General features: G+C 47.2%; 1 protein-coding gene and 1 long non-coding RNA gene across 4 annotated transcripts in view; one reads left to right on the top strand and one right to left on the bottom strand.

Moving 5' to 3' along the window:
- Positions 1–4,589: 4,589 nt before the first annotated feature.
- On the bottom strand, positions 4,590–6,832 carry LOC140408996 (uncharacterized). The gene is made up of 3 exons (XR_011940257.1): positions 6,462–6,832; positions 6,224–6,379; positions 4,590–4,849 (listed from the first exon to the last, which is right to left on the bottom strand). It is a non-coding gene; the product is annotated as an uncharacterized lncRNA (long non-coding RNA).
- A 56-nt stretch (positions 6,833–6,888) lies between these two features.
- map3k1 (mitogen-activated protein kinase kinase kinase 1, E3 ubiquitin protein ligase) overlaps positions 6,889–20,175 on the top strand; it is a 130,943-nt gene continuing 117,656 nt past the window's right edge. The window contains exon 1 of one of the 3 annotated variants that reach the window (XM_072497005.1): positions 6,889–7,025. In XM_072497005.1, the coding sequence (XP_072353106.1) occupies positions 6,904–7,025 (122 nt within the window). In that variant the 5' untranslated portion in view covers positions 6,889–6,903. The other 2 variants (XM_072497004.1, XM_072497006.1) reach the window with 2 other exon arrangements.

The following is a 20,175-nucleotide window of genomic DNA, read 5'->3' as shown; positions in this document are numbered from 1 at the left end:
ATGTACGGGAAAGTCGTGTTCTTCCCCTGCACCCCGGTACTCCGACCTGGGGGCCACCATGGACACTTAAGCTCATCCCGGGCCCATTGACACCTCAGCATCGGGTACTGGGCCCAGCATCGTTTTGGCGCGGGTCAGCAAAGTGTGGGGGGGGTGATGCGCGTGCTCCCAGGCCGCCGCGGAAGACGCCAACATCTCGAACCCGGGGGCAAAGTGTTGAGGGAAGGAGGGGTGATGCGACGATGGAGGTTTCTTTGGCGCAGGCCACCCCCTGCAAGCAGCTCCACTCCTTGGAGGGGGCGGAGTGAATCATGATGACCCCCCTCCCACCCGGTAAGGAGAGGGTGGTGCCCCGACCCCTGCCCCTCGAAATTACACCGCGCCCAGAAGAGATTAGACAAAGTCCATGATCTTTCGACCCCTGAGTTGCCATAGCCCCCCGAGCAGGACGCCTCGGGGCAGGTGCGAGCGAGACCCCTGAGGGCTTGTTCCGCCCGGTATCATTTTGCACCCCAGAGGCGTTCCTTTTCGCAACGCCGGAGGGCTGTGGTGGCTCCCTGATCTTGGAGTCATTGGGTGGTGGTGGCAAGGAGAGCCCACCTCCATCCCAGCCTCCGATGTTGGGCGTCCCATCTCCAACCTGGGGTGTTTTCAGGAGCTGTTCCCTGGTCTATCCAGTGGCCTGGCGTCGCAAGAGGAGGGGGTGGTCTGGGCCACCACCTTCCTCTGGCCTGATACCCTGAGGAGCCTGCGAGGAACCCTTCTGTCGATGATCCGGGGAATGGGATCGAGGCAGACCCTGGGCTGGTTGGTGGGACTGTGGCGTGTGGTGGAGGACTTGGTCCCAGACGGTGACTGCCCAGAGGAGGACTGTTGCTCGGTGGGGGGCACGGGGGATGATTTTGTGTCCCTCTGCAGTGAGACAGTGGACTCCCTCATGCTCAACACCGAGTCGCCCCTCAACCCCCTAGTGGAACTCCGGGATTTTCTGCGTGCAAATCGCGGTCACCGAAACCGAGTGCAGCTAGCCCTTGACCAGTGGTCGGACATGGCGCTGTTCATCAGGTCTTCCCGTGCCTACGTTAAAGAGGTGGGAGATGTGGACGCCTTTGAGCAGCGCTGGCAAAAATCTTCCCTTGCCGGACTCCTGAGGGAGCAGAGGGGCCTGCGGTCCTCTGCTCCTTCTGAGCACTGAAAAGGTGAAGGTAGCACTTTACTTCTGACATGGAGGTGACCGCAGCCAGCCTCAACATTAACGACAGGAAGAATGCGGCCTGCTTCCTGCAAGAAACCCACGTCGCTCCGGGAGACAATGCCACATGGCTCCTGGAGTGGCGAGGGTGAGTCACCGAACCTCACATTCAGGTGGGGTGGCTATCTTGTTGGCCCCACATTTTCAGCCGGAGATCTTGGGGGTCAAGGAGCCAGTGCCAGGCCGGTTACAGCACCTGATGGTCTACGAGGGGTATCGAGGTACTTCACTTTGTGAATGTCTACGCTCCCCAGGCTAGCCAGCAGCAGACGGCTTTCTTCAAACAAGTGTGTCCACTCATCTTGGCACCATCGCCGCGGGTGAGTGCATCGTCCTGGGGGTGGATTTTAATTGCACCCTCGGGACAAAGGACCGCCTTGGTACCCAGTGCAGCTCTCGTGCGGTGGTGAAGTTAAGGAACCTGGTCGGGTTCGTTGACTTGGTAGACGTCTAGCGGACTCTCCATCCCGACTCTAGTGTCTTCACTTTTGTGAGGCCTGGGGTTGGAGCATCCAGAAACGACCGCCTCTACATTTCAAGCCGTACCTGCCCCGTGTCCCAACGGCCTCTGTGCAGCAAGTGCCGTGCTTGGACCACCGTCTGGTATGGGCGGGCTCACCCTGTCTCACGCTCAGTCGCGGTCCGCATACTGGCATTTTAACAACCTGCTGCTGGAGGACTAGCAGTTCCTGGGCTTGTTTTGTCACTTCTGGACTGGCTGAACAAGGAAGCGGGGAGGCTTCCCCTCCTTAAGGCTATGGTGGGACGTGGGCAAGACTCAAGTGCGTACCTTCTGTGAAGAGTATGCGAGGGGGTCGACAAAGAGGCGGAAATCCAGGGTCGAGGAGTTGGAGAAGGAGGTGCTCGACCCGGAGTCACGTCTCGGTCAGCCCAATGAGGACCCAGCCCTGTGGCTGGTGTACAGAGAGAAGGACGCGCTGCGGGACCTGCAACCTGTTGGGTCCCGGGGTGCGTATGTGAGGTCGCGGAACCAGATGCTCACGGACATGGACCGCGGCTCCCCATTCTTCTACTTGCTGGAAAAAAGACGTGGGGTCCGTCAGCAGCTCCCTGCGCTGCTGGCTGACGACCGGCACCTTGTCTCGGATCTGGAGGAGGTTTGGGCCCAAATTCAAAGCTTCTACAGTGCCCTCTTCTCTCTGGATCCGTCCAACGAGGATGCTTGCAGAGTTTTGTGGGAGGACTTTCCGCAGGTCGGCCCAGAGGCCACCGGGAGGCTTGATACCCCTATTAGCCTGGGAGAGCTGACCAACGCCCTCGACAGCCTGTCCAGGGGCAAAACCCCAGGGCTGGAAGGGCTCACCGTGGAGTTCTTTAGGGCATTCTGGAATGTCCTGGGGAGCGACTATGTGGGGGTCCTGGGGGAAAGTATCATAACCGGGGAGATGATCCTCTCATGGCACAGAGCCACCATTACTTTGCTTCCAAAGAGGGGGGATCAACGCCATCTTAAAAACTGGTCTCCTCCCTCAGCACGGATAACAAGATTTTTGCCAAGGCGATGTGTTTGCGCCTTGGCACCGTGCTGGACCACATGATACACCCTGACCAGTCCTACACAGTCCCGGGCCGCACAATCCACGTCGACATCCACCTGGTCTGGGACCTAGTCCATCATTCCCTGGTTTGGTTTGCCGACCGCCTTCCTGTCCCTTGATCAGGAGAAGGCTTTCGACAGGGTGGATCACGAATATTTATTCAGGACTCTGCAAGCATTCGGGTTCGGGACGCAATTTGTCGCCCAAATCCGACTTCTGTACACTCCTGCGGAGTGTCGCGTTAAGGCTAACGGGTTCCTGACAGCGCCCCTTCGCTTTGGGAGGGGTGCTTCTGGGCTGCCCTTTGTCTGACCAACTTTATTCTATTACGTGGCGCCTTTCCTGTGCCTCCTGCGGAGGAGGTTGTCGGGACTGCTTCTGCACGGGCCGGGCATCGGGTGGTCCTTTCGGTTTATGCTGATGACATGCTTGTAGAGTTCTTCTGGGACAAGAGGCTGTACTGGGTTGCTGCTGAGGTTCTGAATCTCCCGCTTAGGGAGGGCAGCCAGGTGCTGGTGTGCCTTCGCGCCCAGGTGGTGACCTTCTGCCTTCAGACCCTGCAACGATACCTTTACATGGAGCCCCCTCCACGATGGTGTGGCCTGGCGACGCATTTCTTCTGCCAGGTGCACGGCCTGAATTATGACTTGCAACTCCTGTTCATAGATCTGCAGCATCTTCCTTACCCTCTGCAGGCGCTGCCCGTCTTTTACCAGGACCTGATCAAAGTCTGGAACATGGGCGCCTTGCACGGCACCTCCCCCTGGTCGGGAGTGGTGGCTGTCGTCAGGGAGCCGCTGCTCAGGAATCTGCACCTCCACCAATACCATTTTGAGTGGCTGGCAGAGGAGGGAGCTGTGGCTGCCGGGGTGACCAGGAATGGGGACGTGCTGGGTGGAGGAGGAGTGGGCTGGATGACACCCCACGAATTAGCACAACGTGCGACGGTGGACGTCCGGCTCACGGCCAATGCCATCCGAGACCTCAAAACGGTCGTGCTCGGACCCGATGGCGCTCGTGGTTTGGAAGTCGCACAGGCGTGCGGTGGTATCCCATCTGGGCGAACCCCTGCCCGAACAGAATTCCACATTGGCTCCAGACCCCGAAAACTCCCTCGGGGACTGGTGCCCAACAATCCTAGCCGCCTCGCGGAAATGCCCACCGTACCTTTTCGCACTGCACGGAAGGGTTTCCTGCACGGGCTTCTGCTGCACACCCTTCAATTCCTTACCCTTACTCATTGTCCGGACACGACATGGCGTGCCTTGTCGTGTCCGGTGATGGAGGTCTCCACTGGAGGTCCCTCTATGGAGGGGTCCTCCCCCTCAATCTTGGGGACCTGGGGTGGAGGGTTTTGCATGCAGCAGTGCCGTACAATCCACCCGACTGCACCAATTCACAGTCTCCCAAGAAGCCTGACATTTTTGCGGCCTTGTGGAGTCCGTGGACCATGTCTATGTTACATGTTTTAGGCTGCACTGCCTTTTTAGTTTTCTAATCAATCTTTTACTGGAGTTTTGTTTGCACTTAAGCCCCACGCTCCTGATCTACGGGCACCCGGTGCGAAGAGGGGCGGGGAAGGCGGAGGACCTCCTTGTGAACCTGCTCCTGGGCTTGGCAGCAGGCGACCGAGGGGGCCGTCCGGCCAGACTGTCTGCCCCTCTTTGGCGGCTACATTCGTGGCCGGGTGTCCCTGGAAAGGGAGCATGAGGTGTCCACGGGCACCATCGAGGCCTTCAGTGCCCAGTGGGCACCGCAGGGGTTGGGGTGCTTTATTGATCCCTTTAACTGCACTCTTACTTGATGTTCTTAAGTTTCTGTTGTTCTTTGTTATGTTCGGGAAGTGCCCCTAACAGGAGCGGCCCTTTTATGCTTTGTCCCTCAGTTTGTTTCCTTCCTTCTGTTTTGTTGGTGGACCTCAAAAGAGTGGCCAATCCACCTAACCTGCACACTTTAGGTTGTGGGGCTGAAACCCACGCAGACACGGGGAGAATATTCAAACTCCACACAGACAGCCTCCATGCTTCTAATGAAATTTCTGCAATTAACAAATTAAAAGTGGTTAATTTTATTGATGCATAGAAGATATAATATAGAACCAAGTCATGTGCCCCTACTAGTCCAAATCAAGTTATCCTTCATGCAAGCAAACAGTCCTAATCAGCTTTCTCTACCTGTTTCTATATTCCCTTTCCTACATGTACCTATCCAATCTAGTCTTAAATATTGACATAGTTTCTGCCTCAATCACTAACCTAGAAACTGGGTTCCTCTCTGCTGTGAAAAGAGGCTTCTCTTGTTCTCTGTTAAACTCTACTTAATCATATGCCCCTGCATTCTAGACATCTCAACAGTTGAAAACAGTCTACTTCTGTAAACCATGTCCCATCCTTTCATACTTTCACAAACTTCTATCATATTGCCTTGTAATCTGCATCATTCAAATGAAAAAGTACACCATTTTTCAAGTCTTTATTTGCATTTTTATTTCCTCATTATGTAGCATCCTGGTAATATAATTTACACCTTCCCTTAAGCCTCTCTTTGTTCTATAGTGTGGAACTTAATACTGTACATAGTGCTCTAACTGGGGTCGTAATGCTTCATATTGGGTTGTGATGACGATATTATATTCTATACCTTTTCTGATTTGGAACCTAAAATTCCATTGATTTATTTTACAGCTTTTGCAATCCAAGATGCCATCTTTAATGTCCAGTAAACTGTGTCCCAAAGTCCTCTGATTTTCCGCATATCAAACCTAATTCCACTCAGAAAATAATGACTCTTATTTCTTAACCCAAATGTATCACCTCACATTTAACTGACATTTAATTCCACCTGTCACTGTTACTTCATCATCTTATCAGTATCTCATTACAGCTTCTTTTGGTTTACTAAAAAGGTAGCTATACCTCTTATTTTTGTATTGTCTGCAAACTTCAAAATCACTCCCTCTAGGCTTATATCCAAATCATTTATATACAGTGAACAAAAGTGACTTCACAACTAAATCCTATCTAATAACTACTTCCAATTACTCTGAGAAATTGCCCTTTAACTCTCAAGAGGAGTTAATCCTAGAGGAATTTTCACTTACACTGTTTGGATGCCAAGTTTGGATGCCAAGGTATCAGAAAGGATGATCTCCACAACTAGCAGGTAACCCAACCAAGCAGTGAAGGTGAACATTACCTGCACTTTTTCTATAAATTTGACCTAAAATAACACCGAGGTCTTATGGCACCGCCGGGTGGTGTTTACCTTGCTTGAGTCAGAAGTTCTACGTTCAAGTCTCACCCTAGGGTTTGTTAGTTATGGAAGAAGGTTCAACAGGCTGATAATCAGTCTACCAATCCTTCCGACTATTCCCCAAAGGGGAAAGGTATGCCAAGATACAAAATAAACAAACCTGGCATCATAAAAGTAGACAGTACAGTACATTATGACTCTCTGATAGAGCTGCCCATTGGGTCTCCTTCTGCTGATCTTTCCCCATATCCTTTAAGTGTTTTATTTACGAACCCTTTTTAAAAGCGGAAATAAAAACAAAATATGCTCGAAATATCTGCGGAGAAACACAGTTAACGTTTCAAGTTGACAATTTATCAAAACTGGAACATTTTCTAGGTGTAACATGTTTTACGCACGTTCAGAAGTCGGGAAAGGGAGGGAGAAAGAACAAAAGGCGTCTGGGGTGTTCTAAACGCTAATATGGATTGTGCTCCCACCGTTGGTTTCGTTGAGGTGTATCCTATTTTGATAGCATTCTGCTTATTAAAAGTTAGGACATTATTAAGACATTTCAAATGGATAAACAATGCATCATCCCAAACGTGTAGAAAGTAGCTTCGTTCACTCAGTAATTCTCATTCCTCCTTTGGCCATATAGATATTTGTTGGACAGAATTTCTGTTGGAGATCTCAGTTGAGGCCAATTTGCCTCAGTGAACGAAGGAAATGACTGAGCAACACACAGGAGAGAGTTTACCCGGCCGACCCCTGTGCCCGGCCATCTCAGTAGCTGTGAAGGTTGGTTGTTTGAAGGAGAGGAGCTGGGACGAACTCCAGGGAGGTTTGTCCATATAAGGGATGGGGCCGGGCCGACAACAAGCAGCAACTCGGGCACTCCCCCCCCCCGCGCGAGAGAGGAAAGGAAAAGGCAAAGTTTGTGTCATAAGAGTGAAACCGGCTCGGTGGGTCAGACGCAGTCAGTGAGTGCGGCCTCCCGCTCGGAGAGATGTTATTAACCGCGGCATTAATGCTGAGCAGGGCCGCCTGTAGTCCGGTTTAACGGCGGCGGAGTGGAGGGGGCGGAGCGGGGCTGAGGAGGAGGAGGAGGAGGATGTGAATGAGTGAGCGCGGCCGCCGGGCTGGTGCTTATTGACGGAGCCAGTCACCGCGTGAGAGCGAGTGTGTGGCCGGGCTGAAGAGGAGCTCCGCCCGGCTCTTTGCTGCCGGAGGGGAGGAAGAGGCTGATCATCTCTCCCATTGCACTGCGGGGCCCCATGAACTGAAACAGGACAAAATGGCGTCGGCGGGGACCGGGAGCCGGGTGCTGTTTCCCGGGGACACGGGGAGTGGGAGCCGGGTGCTGTTTCCCGGGGACACGGGGAGTGGGAGCCGGGCGGTGTTTACCGGGGACACGGGGACGGGGAGCCGCGGCGGCAGCAACAAGAGCTCGGAGCTGAGTGAGGAGCCGGGCTCGGCCCAGAGGCAGCTCGCCCTGTACAGGAAGCACCTCCGTAAAGTCAAGAGCGTCGACTTCGACGCCTCGGTGGAGAAGGAGCCGAGTTTGGAGCCGTGTCTCCCCGCGGCCGGAGCCGAGCAGCCCGCGCAATGCGGCGGCACTGCCGGGGCAGCGGGATATGGGATCAGCGGCTCGGCCGGAGCCATCCTCATGGATATAGGCCCTCCCTTCAGGTAAAAGGAGCTGATCCACCCGGTTACACACAGCGGCAGTGGCTCCCGCTGCTGGGCGATGGCCCGCAACAGGGGAGCCCCCCAGGGTCGGCAGCCTGGGTGTGTGGGGCAACTTCATTGATGTGTTTTAACTGCGGATAAAAGGGGAATGAGTAGAGTGGGAGGAATGTGAAGGTTAGAGGAGAGGGTTTGGTTTGGTTTGTGGGTGGGGGGGGGGGGGGGGGGGGAGAGATCGAGATCCTCAATGTAAACAGTGGGTGTTGCTCGGAGCCTTTACATGTAGTTTACATGTAGTTTGCCCGATAACATGGAAGGCTCGATATGTTTTTGGGCCGGGGGGTGTGTTGTGCCCAGGCTGGCTTCCCGTGCAGATTTTGAATGTGCCGTCGGTTGTGGTACAAGTCATATGACCGACGCTGTTTGATCTTTTTGAAGAGCCAACCGTTCTCTGCCGGTGTGTCCGGTCCTGAGTTATGTTCATTTGGAAAGTTGGCACAAAAACAAAACGGAAGCGTTGCTGAAGCTGACTGAGAAGTTATTGCGGTGTACGGGCAGCCCGGGACTTTGTACCATTTTACGGTCGTGCAGCCTGGGTCGTTGCTGAGGGGCGAAATGTTGCTGTCGGTTGTGTGTGTGTCTCTCTCACCTCTCCCCCCCCCCCCCCCCCCCCCGGTAAATTTTTGATTAAGGGGACGAGAAAATTAAGTGTTTTATTTTACATTCATCAAAATCTGCCCCGTCTGTAAGTCACTTCCCAGTTTAGTTTTCGCCTGTGAGTTGAGGCAACGTAGTAGATTGCTTGTAGCACGTGAACTGAGACACGCGTTTGAGTTTCCCCCCCCCTGGTATTTTGGGTTTCAGACACTAGGCGTCTTCACATTGGCACCTCCGAGCGCAAGAGCGCAGAGTATGTGCACACATGCCAGATACCTGGAGCCTCTTCAGCATTTGAAATTAGACCCTTTTTTTAAGGCGAAATATTTTTGTGCGAGTGAGGTAATATGTTTGTAATTTTGTGTATTAAATTTAAACGGTCTAAATGCTTGACCCTAGTTTAGGTGGTGGGAATGTTAGATCAGTAGCGGTCTGTGCGGTATTAATTTGTAAAGTGTACCATTGCAAATTGGCAACAACGTACAGCAGCTTTAATTTGCACGGCGCTTTTAAGTGACAAGTATCGAGGTGCTTCAGAGGCATAACAGAAGTTACTGGTATAGGCAAACCGTCCCAACAGAGAGATTGTCCAGTGTGAAATTTCGGTTTCCAGCATCCGCAGTCATTTGCTTTTTTTATCTTCCCAACAGAGGGTTTTAAAGAGGATCCTAAAAGAAGAGGGGGAGGGATTTGGAGGGAATTACAGTACCAACAGATTCGTTCATGGGGGTATTGAATTAAATTAATCACAGCATTTGGAAATTGAATGCAAAATGTAGCCGAACACTTTCAAGGAATAGTCAGCCAAATATTTTGAATGTTAATCTTTTGAGTTTGAATGCTGCACGTAAGTGAATTTGTAGAACTGTGAAGTTGGAGTAGTGGATTTTCTTGTATCAAATTGAACATTTACTTGCAATTTTCTATTTGTGTCCTATAGTGGCAATTATTTTTATAAGAATTTTGATGGTACATGAATACATTGTCATAACGCTTGTGCATGGACTAGTAAATTTTAAAGGAATTTGCTGACTTTTTTTGTTCGTGTTAGTTTAATAAAACTTTGCCTGTTCCTAATGTAAGAATTTGGAGTTTTTTGATAATGTTCCTGTTTAGATTGGAGAGGTAGTGAGAAAGAAAATTGTAAATGTGATTGAGGTGACCTGTATAAAAATTGAACCTTGCATGTTGATGTTTCAAACAGTTCATAATTGCGACAATAAAATTCATAAATTTTATTGTCGCAAATAAGCTTGTGTTAAATGATTGTGAATAGGGGGCAGTAGTTTAGAAACTTGGGTTAAGTCCTAATGGTGAAACCGATATGGCTCCAAGAATGTTTTTGATTATCTGGGATCATAATATATACAGTTAGTAGGTTTTAGCAAATGCTGGTCTGACCCAATTTTTTCCCCTGAGGACACTAACTTCATTGCAGACAAATGGAGTTTCCAAGACAATGAAAATAAGTGTCTATTTGTTTCTCCTGCCTCTTTCTCCCCTCCTGGCTTTCTTTTCTCGGATTTGGACTGGGGTATGGCCCCATGACCGGTAGCCACCCAAGAGTCCGGCCCAAGCAGACATTCTTGCAATCTCTATTTGACTGAAGATTCTCATTGACTGGTGCTTAGCTGGCCAATTGTCTGGGGCCCTCCGCTGTATTCTAAGAAATTGCCAAATTTGGGATTAAATAACTAGCCCAAAATGTTGACTGCCTCTGTCCGTTGCTTGTCTGCAAGTAATTTGACATTGTTGAGCAGTTCATCAATGTTGTTTTGCAATTGACGTTACTGCCAATTAGTTTTTTTTGCACACTAATAATTGGCCCTCCCAACAATGCCCAATTCTCCCCCCCCCCCCCCCCCCCCCCCAAACAGCACTAGTGAATAGCACAATGGATAACTTGTATGCAAAGCTTTATTTACATTGCTATTCTACTGATCGTGCCGAAAAACTTTGTTCCTGGTTAGGATCTAACTTTAACTTGCAAGGCAAATAGTATCTACTCTAAATTGACTGGTGCCGATTCATCACATGTCACCATCACTGTCAGTCAAAGGGAAATGCTGAAGGAGAAATGCTGTCAAATTGACACGGTGTACAAGATTGAGGGACATGGACAGGGTGGATAGGGAGTAGCTGCTTCCCTTAGTTGAAGGGTCAGTTCAGAGGGGGCACAAGGTCAGGGGCAGGAGGTTTCGGGGGATTTGAGGGAAAACCTTTTTTACCTAGAGGGTGGTGATAGTATGGAATGCCTGGGACGGTGGTAGAGGCGGGTTTCTTCACAATCTTTTAAAAAGTACCTGGATGAGCACATCATAACATTCAAGGCTATGGGCCAAATGCTGACAAATGGGATTAGGTAGGTAGGCCAGGCGTTTTTCATACATCGGTGCAGACTCGATGGGCCGAAAGGCCTCTTCTGCAATGTAACTGCTATAGGCATGCTTTTAGGCATGCTGCGTGACGAGTCTCGAGGTGGTGGTTACTCACATTTTCTCAGGAGGCCATGTGACCATCAAATTGAAACTCTGCTTGGTTGTTGATATGCTCAATGGAGGATCAACAAATGAAACCTGCAGCATTAATTGATAGTTGAAAGTGAAGGGCTCCTCTACCATTATTATTAAATTCCAAAATGATTTTAAAGATCTGTCACACCTCAAGCCATCTGTACTCTAGGAAATACAAACTGCTGTAGGGCATATAAACTATCTCTGGAACCTATCTCATAATTCTTTAAGCCATGTTTACCATTTGAATGGAATCTGTGCTGTACCCGCGGTTCAGTGACCAAAGCTGAACATGGTACTCCAATAAAAGCAGTATACTGTGGATTCTGGAAATGTGAAATAAAAACAATGCTGTATTAACACAGGTCTGGCAGCATCTGTGGAGAGAGAAACAACGTAGAGTCCATATGACCCTTCCACAGATGCTGCCAGACCTGCGGGTTTATCCAGCATTTTCTGTTTTTATTATATATGGTACTCCAAAGCCTTGCCTGATGCTCTGTACAACTATAGCACATTTTCCTCACTTGTGAATTATGCCAGGGTCCTGGTTTTTATTCCTGGCTTGGGTCAATGTCTGTCTGTGCGGAGTCTGCACATTCTCCTGTGTCTGCGTGGATTTCCTCCAGGCGCCCTGGTTCCTCCCACATGTCCCGAAAGACGTGCTCTTAATAATAATAATAATAATAATAATCGCTTATTGTCACAAGTAGGCTTCAATGAAGTTACTGTGAAAAACCCCTAGTCGACACATTCCGCCACCTGTTTGGGGAGGCCGGTATGGGAATTGAACCATTCGGAGGGTCGATGCAGACTTGTCAGGTGAATTGGACATTCTGAATTCTCCCTTGTTTATCCGAACAGGCGACTCGGAGATTTTCACAGTAACTTCACTGCAGTGTTAATGTAAGCCTACCTGTGACACTGATAAAGATTGTTACTATACATTGTGCAGTTTGCATGTCCACTGTCACTGTTTATATTTCCCCACAATCAGCATCCTGCGGGTTATCATTGACCAGAAACTGAATTGGACCGGCAATATACCAGCATACCGGGCAGCATGATGGCACAGTGGTTAGCATTGCTGACTCGTTGCCAAGGACCTGGGTCCGATTCCGGCCGTGGGTGACTGTGTGGAGTTTGCACGTTCTCAGTGTGTCTGCATGTTTCCTATGGGTGCTCAGTCCAAAGTGTGCATTTCAGGTGGATTGCCCCTTGGTGTCCAGGGAGGTGCAGTTAGGTTACGGGGATAGGGGAGGGTGGGACGTGGACAGAGATAAGGTGCTCTTTCGGAGGGACGATGCAGACTCCATGGCCTCCTGCACTGTATGGATTCTATGATCTAAAAACTGTGGCTGCAAGAGCATCTCAGAAATTTGAATTCTGAGGCAAGTAACTCACCTTCTGACTCCTTTTTAAAGGCCTACTGGAGAACAGGAATGTAGAAAATAGGAGTAGGTCATTTGCCAACTCGCCCTGCTCCACCATTCAACTAGATCATGGATGATCATCTGCCTCCATGCCATTTTCTTTCACTATCTCCATATCCCTGATATCTTTAATGTAGACTTTCTTTTATGCACGTTCAGCCTGAGCCTCCAAAGCCCTCTGGGGCAGAGAATTCCAAAGATTCATAATCCTCCTCATCTTGGTCCTAAATAGCCTACCCCTTATTTGAGACTCAGCTGGTTCTGGACCATCATACCAGGGAAACAACCTGCATCTGCCCTGTAAGAACTCTGTTTGCTTCAACGAGATTGCGCCTCAGTTTTCTAAACTCTCCGAGAATACAGGTCCAATCTCCTCAATTTTTCCTCATAGGCAATCCTGCTATCCCAGGCATTAGGCTGGTGCCCCTTTGTTGCACCTCCATATATGGTGGCATGTATATCCTCCTGTAGACCAAAACTGTACATAACCACAGATGTGATCCCACTGAAGCTCTATGCTATTGCAGCAAAATCTCTTTACTTTTCTACTCATTCACTTGCAGCTGGCATTTGTGAACATGGAATAGGAGTTGGCCATTCGGCCCCTTGAGCCTGCTCTGCCATTCAATAAGATCATGGGTGATCTAATTGTGGCCTCCACTTTGCTTTCCTTCCTATCCCTATACCATTTGTTTCACTTATCAATCCAGAATCTATCTACCTCTGCCTAAAATATTCAACACCTGCAAGGTAGTTTGTTTAATCTGTTATGAAGTTCGTACAGTTGTGTATAATTTTAATAGATTTAGTCAAAAGTAATTCTTGTTTTTAACTTTCAAGGTGTACTAACATTTGGCAGCATATTTTTAAAATATCTCAATTGAATGATAAAGCAAGTGTAAGAATGGGGAGTACGATGTGGAATTTGGCATTAGTGAGGCTGGGAAAGGATCTGTGCAAATTTGTTGGAAGGTTTGTTTTGAACTGTTTGGACCTGGCCTCAACAAAACTAATTACTAGTTACGGGTCTGGTTATAATTGACCACAAACTTGTTACATTGCCAAGTTGGTATTAGCATTGTAATTCAATCACCTGAAATTTTGCAAAGTATTATCCGGGGCAAAAATAATGTCAAATTATTTTGTGTACACTTGCGGAAGTTGCTGGAGGAAATGATTCAGTCCATATACAATACTGGTAGAAGACAGAACTAGTAATTGTTTTCTCTCAAGTGAGAGTAGAAGGGACCATGTAAATAAATGTGAAAAAGAATTAAAAACATGCTTTTTCTGGCAAAATATAGAAATTCACATACATGGTGTTTAGTTCCACAGGAAATTAGTACCGTTTTATTCAAAACTTTGTTGATCCTTGAGTATTAGTAATGTGGAGGGAGGTGCTACCCTGAAAGTCCCAGATTTCCGTAATAAGTGGCAAGTGCGATTTTTGTCTCCCGATATATGTAAGTGTACATATAAATCTGTTTTACGGCGTATGTTTAGTACGTGCATGCTGATGAGTCTTTTTTCAATCTTGTCTTATGATTGCTTGACTAATTGCAGCATAAAAATAATTTTTTAATGCTTCATATTGAACAAAACTTATATGATGTACAGATTTTTCACACCTTTTACACCAGTGTGATTTATTGTGGAGAAATCATTCAGTATGATCTCAATAGATTTTTCCAGTTTTTGTTTGTCTTCTCCTGCATCCTCTCTTTTTCCCACAGGTGCTGGCAGCTATTTATATTTGTGTATTATTTTTCATAATGAGGCAAAAACAGTGGGCGGAATTCTCCACTCCCACGCCGAAGTGGCCGCGCCGCCGTGAACGCCGTCGAGGTTGACAACGGAACGGCCCCGGTCCCGACCGATTCAGGCCCTGACAATGGACCAGGATCGGGGCCGCGTCATCTACACGGCGCCAACCCGCGCATGCGTGGTTGTCGCCCTCTCTAAATCCGCCCCGCAAGAAGATGGGGGATGGATCTTGCGGGGCCGCAGAAGGAAGGAGGTCCTCCTTCAGAGAGGATGGCCCGACGATCGGTGGGCGCATTCCAGGTGAAGCCCGGTGCAGGATCCCCCCCTCGCCCCCCCCCCCCCCCAAACAGGCCGCCCCCCCAGCGTTCACGCACCGCCCACGACTGCAGCGACCAGGTGTGGACGTCGCCGGGGGGGACCCGCCGTTTTGGCCTGGCCGCTCGGCCCATCCGGGCCTCAGAATAGCGGGGGTGCCGGAGAATCGCCATATTGGGCGTCTCCGGCGATTCTCCGGCCTGCGGCCCGTGAAACTCGACCGGGCCGTTCCCGCCGCTTGGGAGAATCGCGGGAGGGCGTCGGACCGGCGTCCCCGGAAATTTTGGCGGCCCAGGCGATTCTCCCAACCGGCGTGGGAGTGGAGAATCGCGCCCATCAGATTTGTTTATTTTCCTTATGTCACATCTGATCGGGTTCAAGGCATAAATGAGTATTCAATAGCTGATATGTAATATTTGAGGTTAAATGTAATTTTGATTTTCATCAAGGGTATTTTCCAGCAGCTTAAGCTTGACAGTGAATTATCACAGAAACAAGCACTTCACATTCCAGAACCTTAATATTTGAGCTTTGATGAGTTGTTTTCTTGTGGCTAGCATAAATGGGTAATGTGGCACCAGCAAGAGTTTTCTCATTTTAAATGTAGAAGTTTACTTGGACTTAGAAAAAAGAACAATATAAAATTCAATCAGGCAGCCCAATTTTTTTGAAAGACTATGGGTGAGATCTTCTAGCGGTTCACACCAACCAATGGGGTCTTCCAGTTTTGCTGACTGCGCACTCCAGCCACAGGTTTCCCAGTGGCGTGGGGAGGGTTCAGTGGGAAATGCCATTGACAGTGGTGGATCCTGCTGCCAGCCCACGGCAGACCGTCTTTCACCGCCGAGTTCAACAAATTTCTAAACTCATCCTGTTTTTGCAAATGTAACATCTCTAGATAGATATCTTGCAACTTAAGGTGTATCACATAGATATCTTCACTTCGAACGAAAAACATCTTGTATAATTAAGACCAGAGGATTGTATTTTTGTCATGATGCCAACATTCTATCCTTCTGTAAAATTTAATACAGTTTGAGTATCATTTATCTAAAACCCTCGGTCGATTGCATTTCGGATAATTTGTGTTTTCAGATACTGCATATAAACTTTCATTGCAATAGCCTAGGCTGACTAGCTATAGTCTAAAGTATATAAAAATGGCTAGTAAAATTAGATGTATCACTGAATAATAAATACAGGGTACCAGTCATTTTGACATATTTACCATGCGGCTTTTGTTGTGAGCAGTTTAGACAAATAAGTAGATTTCCGGTGCTGAACGTTGATGCGATTATTAAAAAAAAATACCGCTTTGGGACATGTTTGGTTTTCAGATTTACGGATGAAGATACTTGACCTGTATTAGGGTGCACTTGTTTCACTGGAGCAAGGAGTCTTCGATCCTTAAATTATAGAACCTATATCCCATTTTTAATCTATTGACTATTTGGTAAGCAAAGCTTATCTTTTGTGGATGTCCAGTAATTACTGGAGAGGGTACAGAAGAGGTTTACCAGGACGTTGCCTGGTATGGCATTAGCTATGAGGCGAGGTTGGATAAACTCAGGTTGTTCTCACTGGAACGGAGGGTTGACCTGATAGAAATCTACAAAATTGAGGGGCATGGACAGCGTGGATAGTCAGCGTTTTCCCAGGGTAGAAGAGTCAATTACTAGGGGACATAGGTTTATGGTGTGAGGGGCAAAGTTTAGAGGGGACGCGGGGGAAGGAGGGAGTTTATTTTTTAAGAGGATAGTGGGTGCCAGAGCTCGCTGCCTGAGGTGGTGGTGGAAGCAAGTACGATAGTCACATGAGATACATGAATAGGATGGGAATTGAGGGTTCGGTCCCCAAAGTGTAGAAGATATTTGGTTAGACTGGGAGCATGGTTGGCACAGGCCTGGAGGGCTGAAGGCCCTGACCCTGTGCTGTACTTTTCTGTGTTCACAAAAGTTACCATTCCGGAGGAAAGCTAAAGGGTGATCCATGCAATGAAGAATGATGGATTCATCGGTAAGAACTATGGCTGATGTAACAAAAATCCTTTTATACGCTGAATACCATATATGGTTCAGTGATTCTGCATTGACTTTAATTCTTCAAAACAGAATTATATTTCTTAGAAATTTTAATAAGATCAGTTCCTCTGGGGTTTTCCTCCTGTTAGAATTGTCCTTCCTCCCATGACTGCACACATACTATGTAGAGGGACTGGAAAATATCTCCTGCTCATGATTATGCAGAAAAAGTTGACATTTTCAGACCGTTTACATCTTGCGTATGTAGTGATGGGAGGAAAGATATGATTCTCACTTGAAGGAACCCCAGCGAAACTGATGCTATTGAAACTTCTAAGCAATCTAATTGTGTTGAAGAATTCAATTCAATAACACAATTGCTAAACCATATATGGTGATTTTCTTTACATTGACCACAGTTCTTAGTGATGAAACCCATTCTTCATTTCCTGGATCATCCTGTTTTGCCTTGAATGCCCATCCCTAGTTGCCCTTCAGAAGGTGGTAAGCTTTATTGTAATTACAGGAGAATACAGCACAGATTTAAAGGTAAACGTTTACTCAATACGTCACTATTTTAAAAGTGCGATATAGGATTTAACCCCGTATCTGTGTGGGTTTCCTCCGGGTGCTCTGGTTTCGTCCCACAGTCCAAAAATGTGCAGGTTAGGTGACTTGACCATGCTAAATTGCCCATAGTGTCCAAAAAGGTTAGGTGGGGTACTTTGGTTATGGGGATAGGGGGGGGGGGGGGGGGGGAAGTGTGGGCTTAAGTAGGGTGCTCTCCCAAGAGCTGGTGCAGACTCGATGGGCCTAATGACTTCTTCTGTAAATTCTATGATTAATTCCTCAAGCTGTTTGTGCGAAGGCCTCTTGTTTTAATAAAGCAAGTGTATCCCAGGATAGAATGTAGGGGTCGTGGCAAAAATACAATCCTTTGCTAATAATTGTGCAATTAATGTTAAGTTCTGTTGTATTTGATGAACCAGTGTAACCTTTGAAAAGTGATCTGCTTCAATGGACTGAATTAGATTTTATGTTGCTTTTTATCTCCGATTCTGGTCAACTGGTTGTATAAGTAATATTGTTGCAATAAGGATCCTGGATTTAGTTGCATCAATGGCAGGAGTTGGCTTGTGAAACAAATGAATACAAAGTGGTCTAAAATTGTGGGGTGCAAGCATCAGCACAATGACTGCATGCTCTGAGCAGCTTGAGGAATTAATATGTAAATGCATACATTTGAAGTACATTAATCTGCTTTGTTTGAGCAGATTCTACCTTTGCCTAGTTAATTTTGGTGTGTTTTTTCAAAATGGGATTTAACAGTACGTGTGCATTTTGATGTTCCTAGCTCTGGATGGTCTCGTTACAAATTGTTTCCTGCTGTCCAGCTACCCCGTTGCACTTTATCTGAGTCTATGGATGTGGGGACCAGTGATATTAGAAATACCCAGCTCAAACAAGCAGGTGGATTTTGTATTCATTTGAGGACCAGGGGCATTCTGCGTAATATATGCTGATGGCAGTCCGAAATGCAGGACATAATTTGTAAAATGCAGCCTTGAGCTTTGCTCAGGAATCCGCTATGGTAGTTAATCTTAGAGCACCAGTAAATTAAAGGACCCCTACAGATAGGGTGACTAGACCTTGCTTTGAGAGATATTTAATGCTTGTAGGAGGTTCCTGGTCCCAGAGGAATGAGAATGGCAGACTCACTGGCACTACATCTGAATGCCTGGCTGATTATAATACCAGTAGTTGCTTCTGTTACTGTTGTGCTTTTGGTGGCTCTGTCTGAAATTATAGAAGGGGCCATATACTTGTGGACATGGAGTATGGATCCAAAGCTGTATTTAATGCCTACATTGGAATTGAGCTGCAAGCAGTTCGGCTAGCCCTGCTGATTTCAAAACAAGGTCTATCACTAGAAATTCTGCACACAGCCTTTTTTTGTTCCTCTCTGGCATGCAAAGTTTCAACAATGTTGGCAAAACCGTTCACCTCCAAGATGTTCAGAATAACGTGCAGCATATTAGACACATTGCTTTGTAACACGTCTTGGGTTTCATTGGTTAAATAAGGTTGGCCAGGAAAAGGTCCATAACTAGGCATTGAAATACGTCATGCTGAAATTCTGATGTATGATGCAGAGCAGTGCTCTTAATGACCCTTGATCTGGAATAGTAAGTTCATGACTACTTGCTCCCTTGTTTTCCTGTTGAGCAAAATCGCTCCACTTGAATGGAACAGACTACCATATATTTCGATCTTGTACCAACTGAAACCTTTCTCTGTGTATTGTTTGACTACTTTCAGATATTTGGGTAAATTATAGGAGTTCAGTTTAATGTGGTATACCTGAAAAAGAATATTAAATGTCTTGGGAAACAAGTGGGATAGTGACCTTAGATTGGGTGGTTTGTACAGACCTAATGGACTGAATGGCATTCTAGGCATTCAACTGTTGTTGAATCCATCATTGTAGAAAGAGAGTACCGTGTGCTTTTGCTGCTAGAACACATGCTGCCTGGTAGCCTTAGGCCAGGTATATCTTGTTGTGTTTTCTGCAGCATTACCTCTTAAATTTGGTTCCAACTCCTCGAGATGCTTTAGTAATAACCAATAGGGCACAGAGGGCCTCCTTTCTCCAAGTGCCTGGTGTATTGCCACCTCTACACTGGCAGTACTAGGATGTATCTGCACTTAAGTGAAAGTATTGAGATACAAACCTTACTTTAACCCTCCAACTACCAATGGATCAAAATAACTCTAGAGCTGTCTCGAAGTTTCTTCAGTTTTTGATGTTCGATTATAACATTTCCTCATCAATTGGCTCCTTCCCTTCCCTTTTATTTGCATGTACGCTTCTGCTCTTGCTCTTAACATCAGTGTGCCCTAAAGGCATTCACTGCTGCACTTGATAAGAGGTCCTGAGCAAATTGGATGCAAATAACTCATTTTACATTTGGGTCTGTCTATAGCAGAGTTGTGCAAATGTTGGCAGAGTTGTGCAAATCTATTTGGTATCCAATTGGGCAATTTTAATTGTTCGCAAATTAAAATGTATTTTGATTAGTGATAAAATGATCAGATGCCCAGCAGTGTGCATATGTTTCTGATCATAGAGTGAGTAGTGGATGTTTATTCAGTAAATGCATACATTTGAAGTACATTAACCTGCTTTGTTTGAGGGAATGCAAGGCATTTTCTGTTTAAACATGCACCACTGTTGCTGTGGCCGCACGGATAGCTGGTCAGCTGTTTTTGTTGATCAAAAGCAGTGACCAGTCACTTTTATGGCTCCGATAGATTTCCGCTAATAGTTGCGTCCATGATGAATTCCACATCAGGTACTAAACCAGATAGGTGTGATTCTCATTTTTCCTCAAACTTATGGTAGGAAGTTATTGGACATTTGTTTGGTTTTAATTTTGGTTGCATTGAAAAAGTTTTAAAATACATGTTTGAATAGGCTTGTGATTCTACCACAGTCATTTGTAGTATATTTTGGTATTGGGTAAAAGCCAAGTATCAGGACTTTGCCACTTCATTTTTGAGGAGGAAAAAACGGCTATTCTAAAAACGGTTATTCTATGTTATGAAATGCTTGACTGTAGACAAGTTACATTTGTGCCAGGCAATGACCATCTCCTACAAGAGGATCTAACCACCGCCCCATGACATTCAATGGCATTACCATCGCTGAATCCCCCGCAATCAACATCCTGGGGGCTACCA

This window comes from Scyliorhinus torazame, chromosome 3, assembly GCF_047496885.1.
Source record: "Scyliorhinus torazame isolate Kashiwa2021f chromosome 3, sScyTor2.1, whole genome shotgun sequence".
Taxonomy (NCBI): Eukaryota; Metazoa; Chordata; class Chondrichthyes; order Carcharhiniformes; family Scyliorhinidae; genus Scyliorhinus; species Scyliorhinus torazame.
This window is presented reverse-complemented; position numbering and strand designations above follow the sequence as displayed.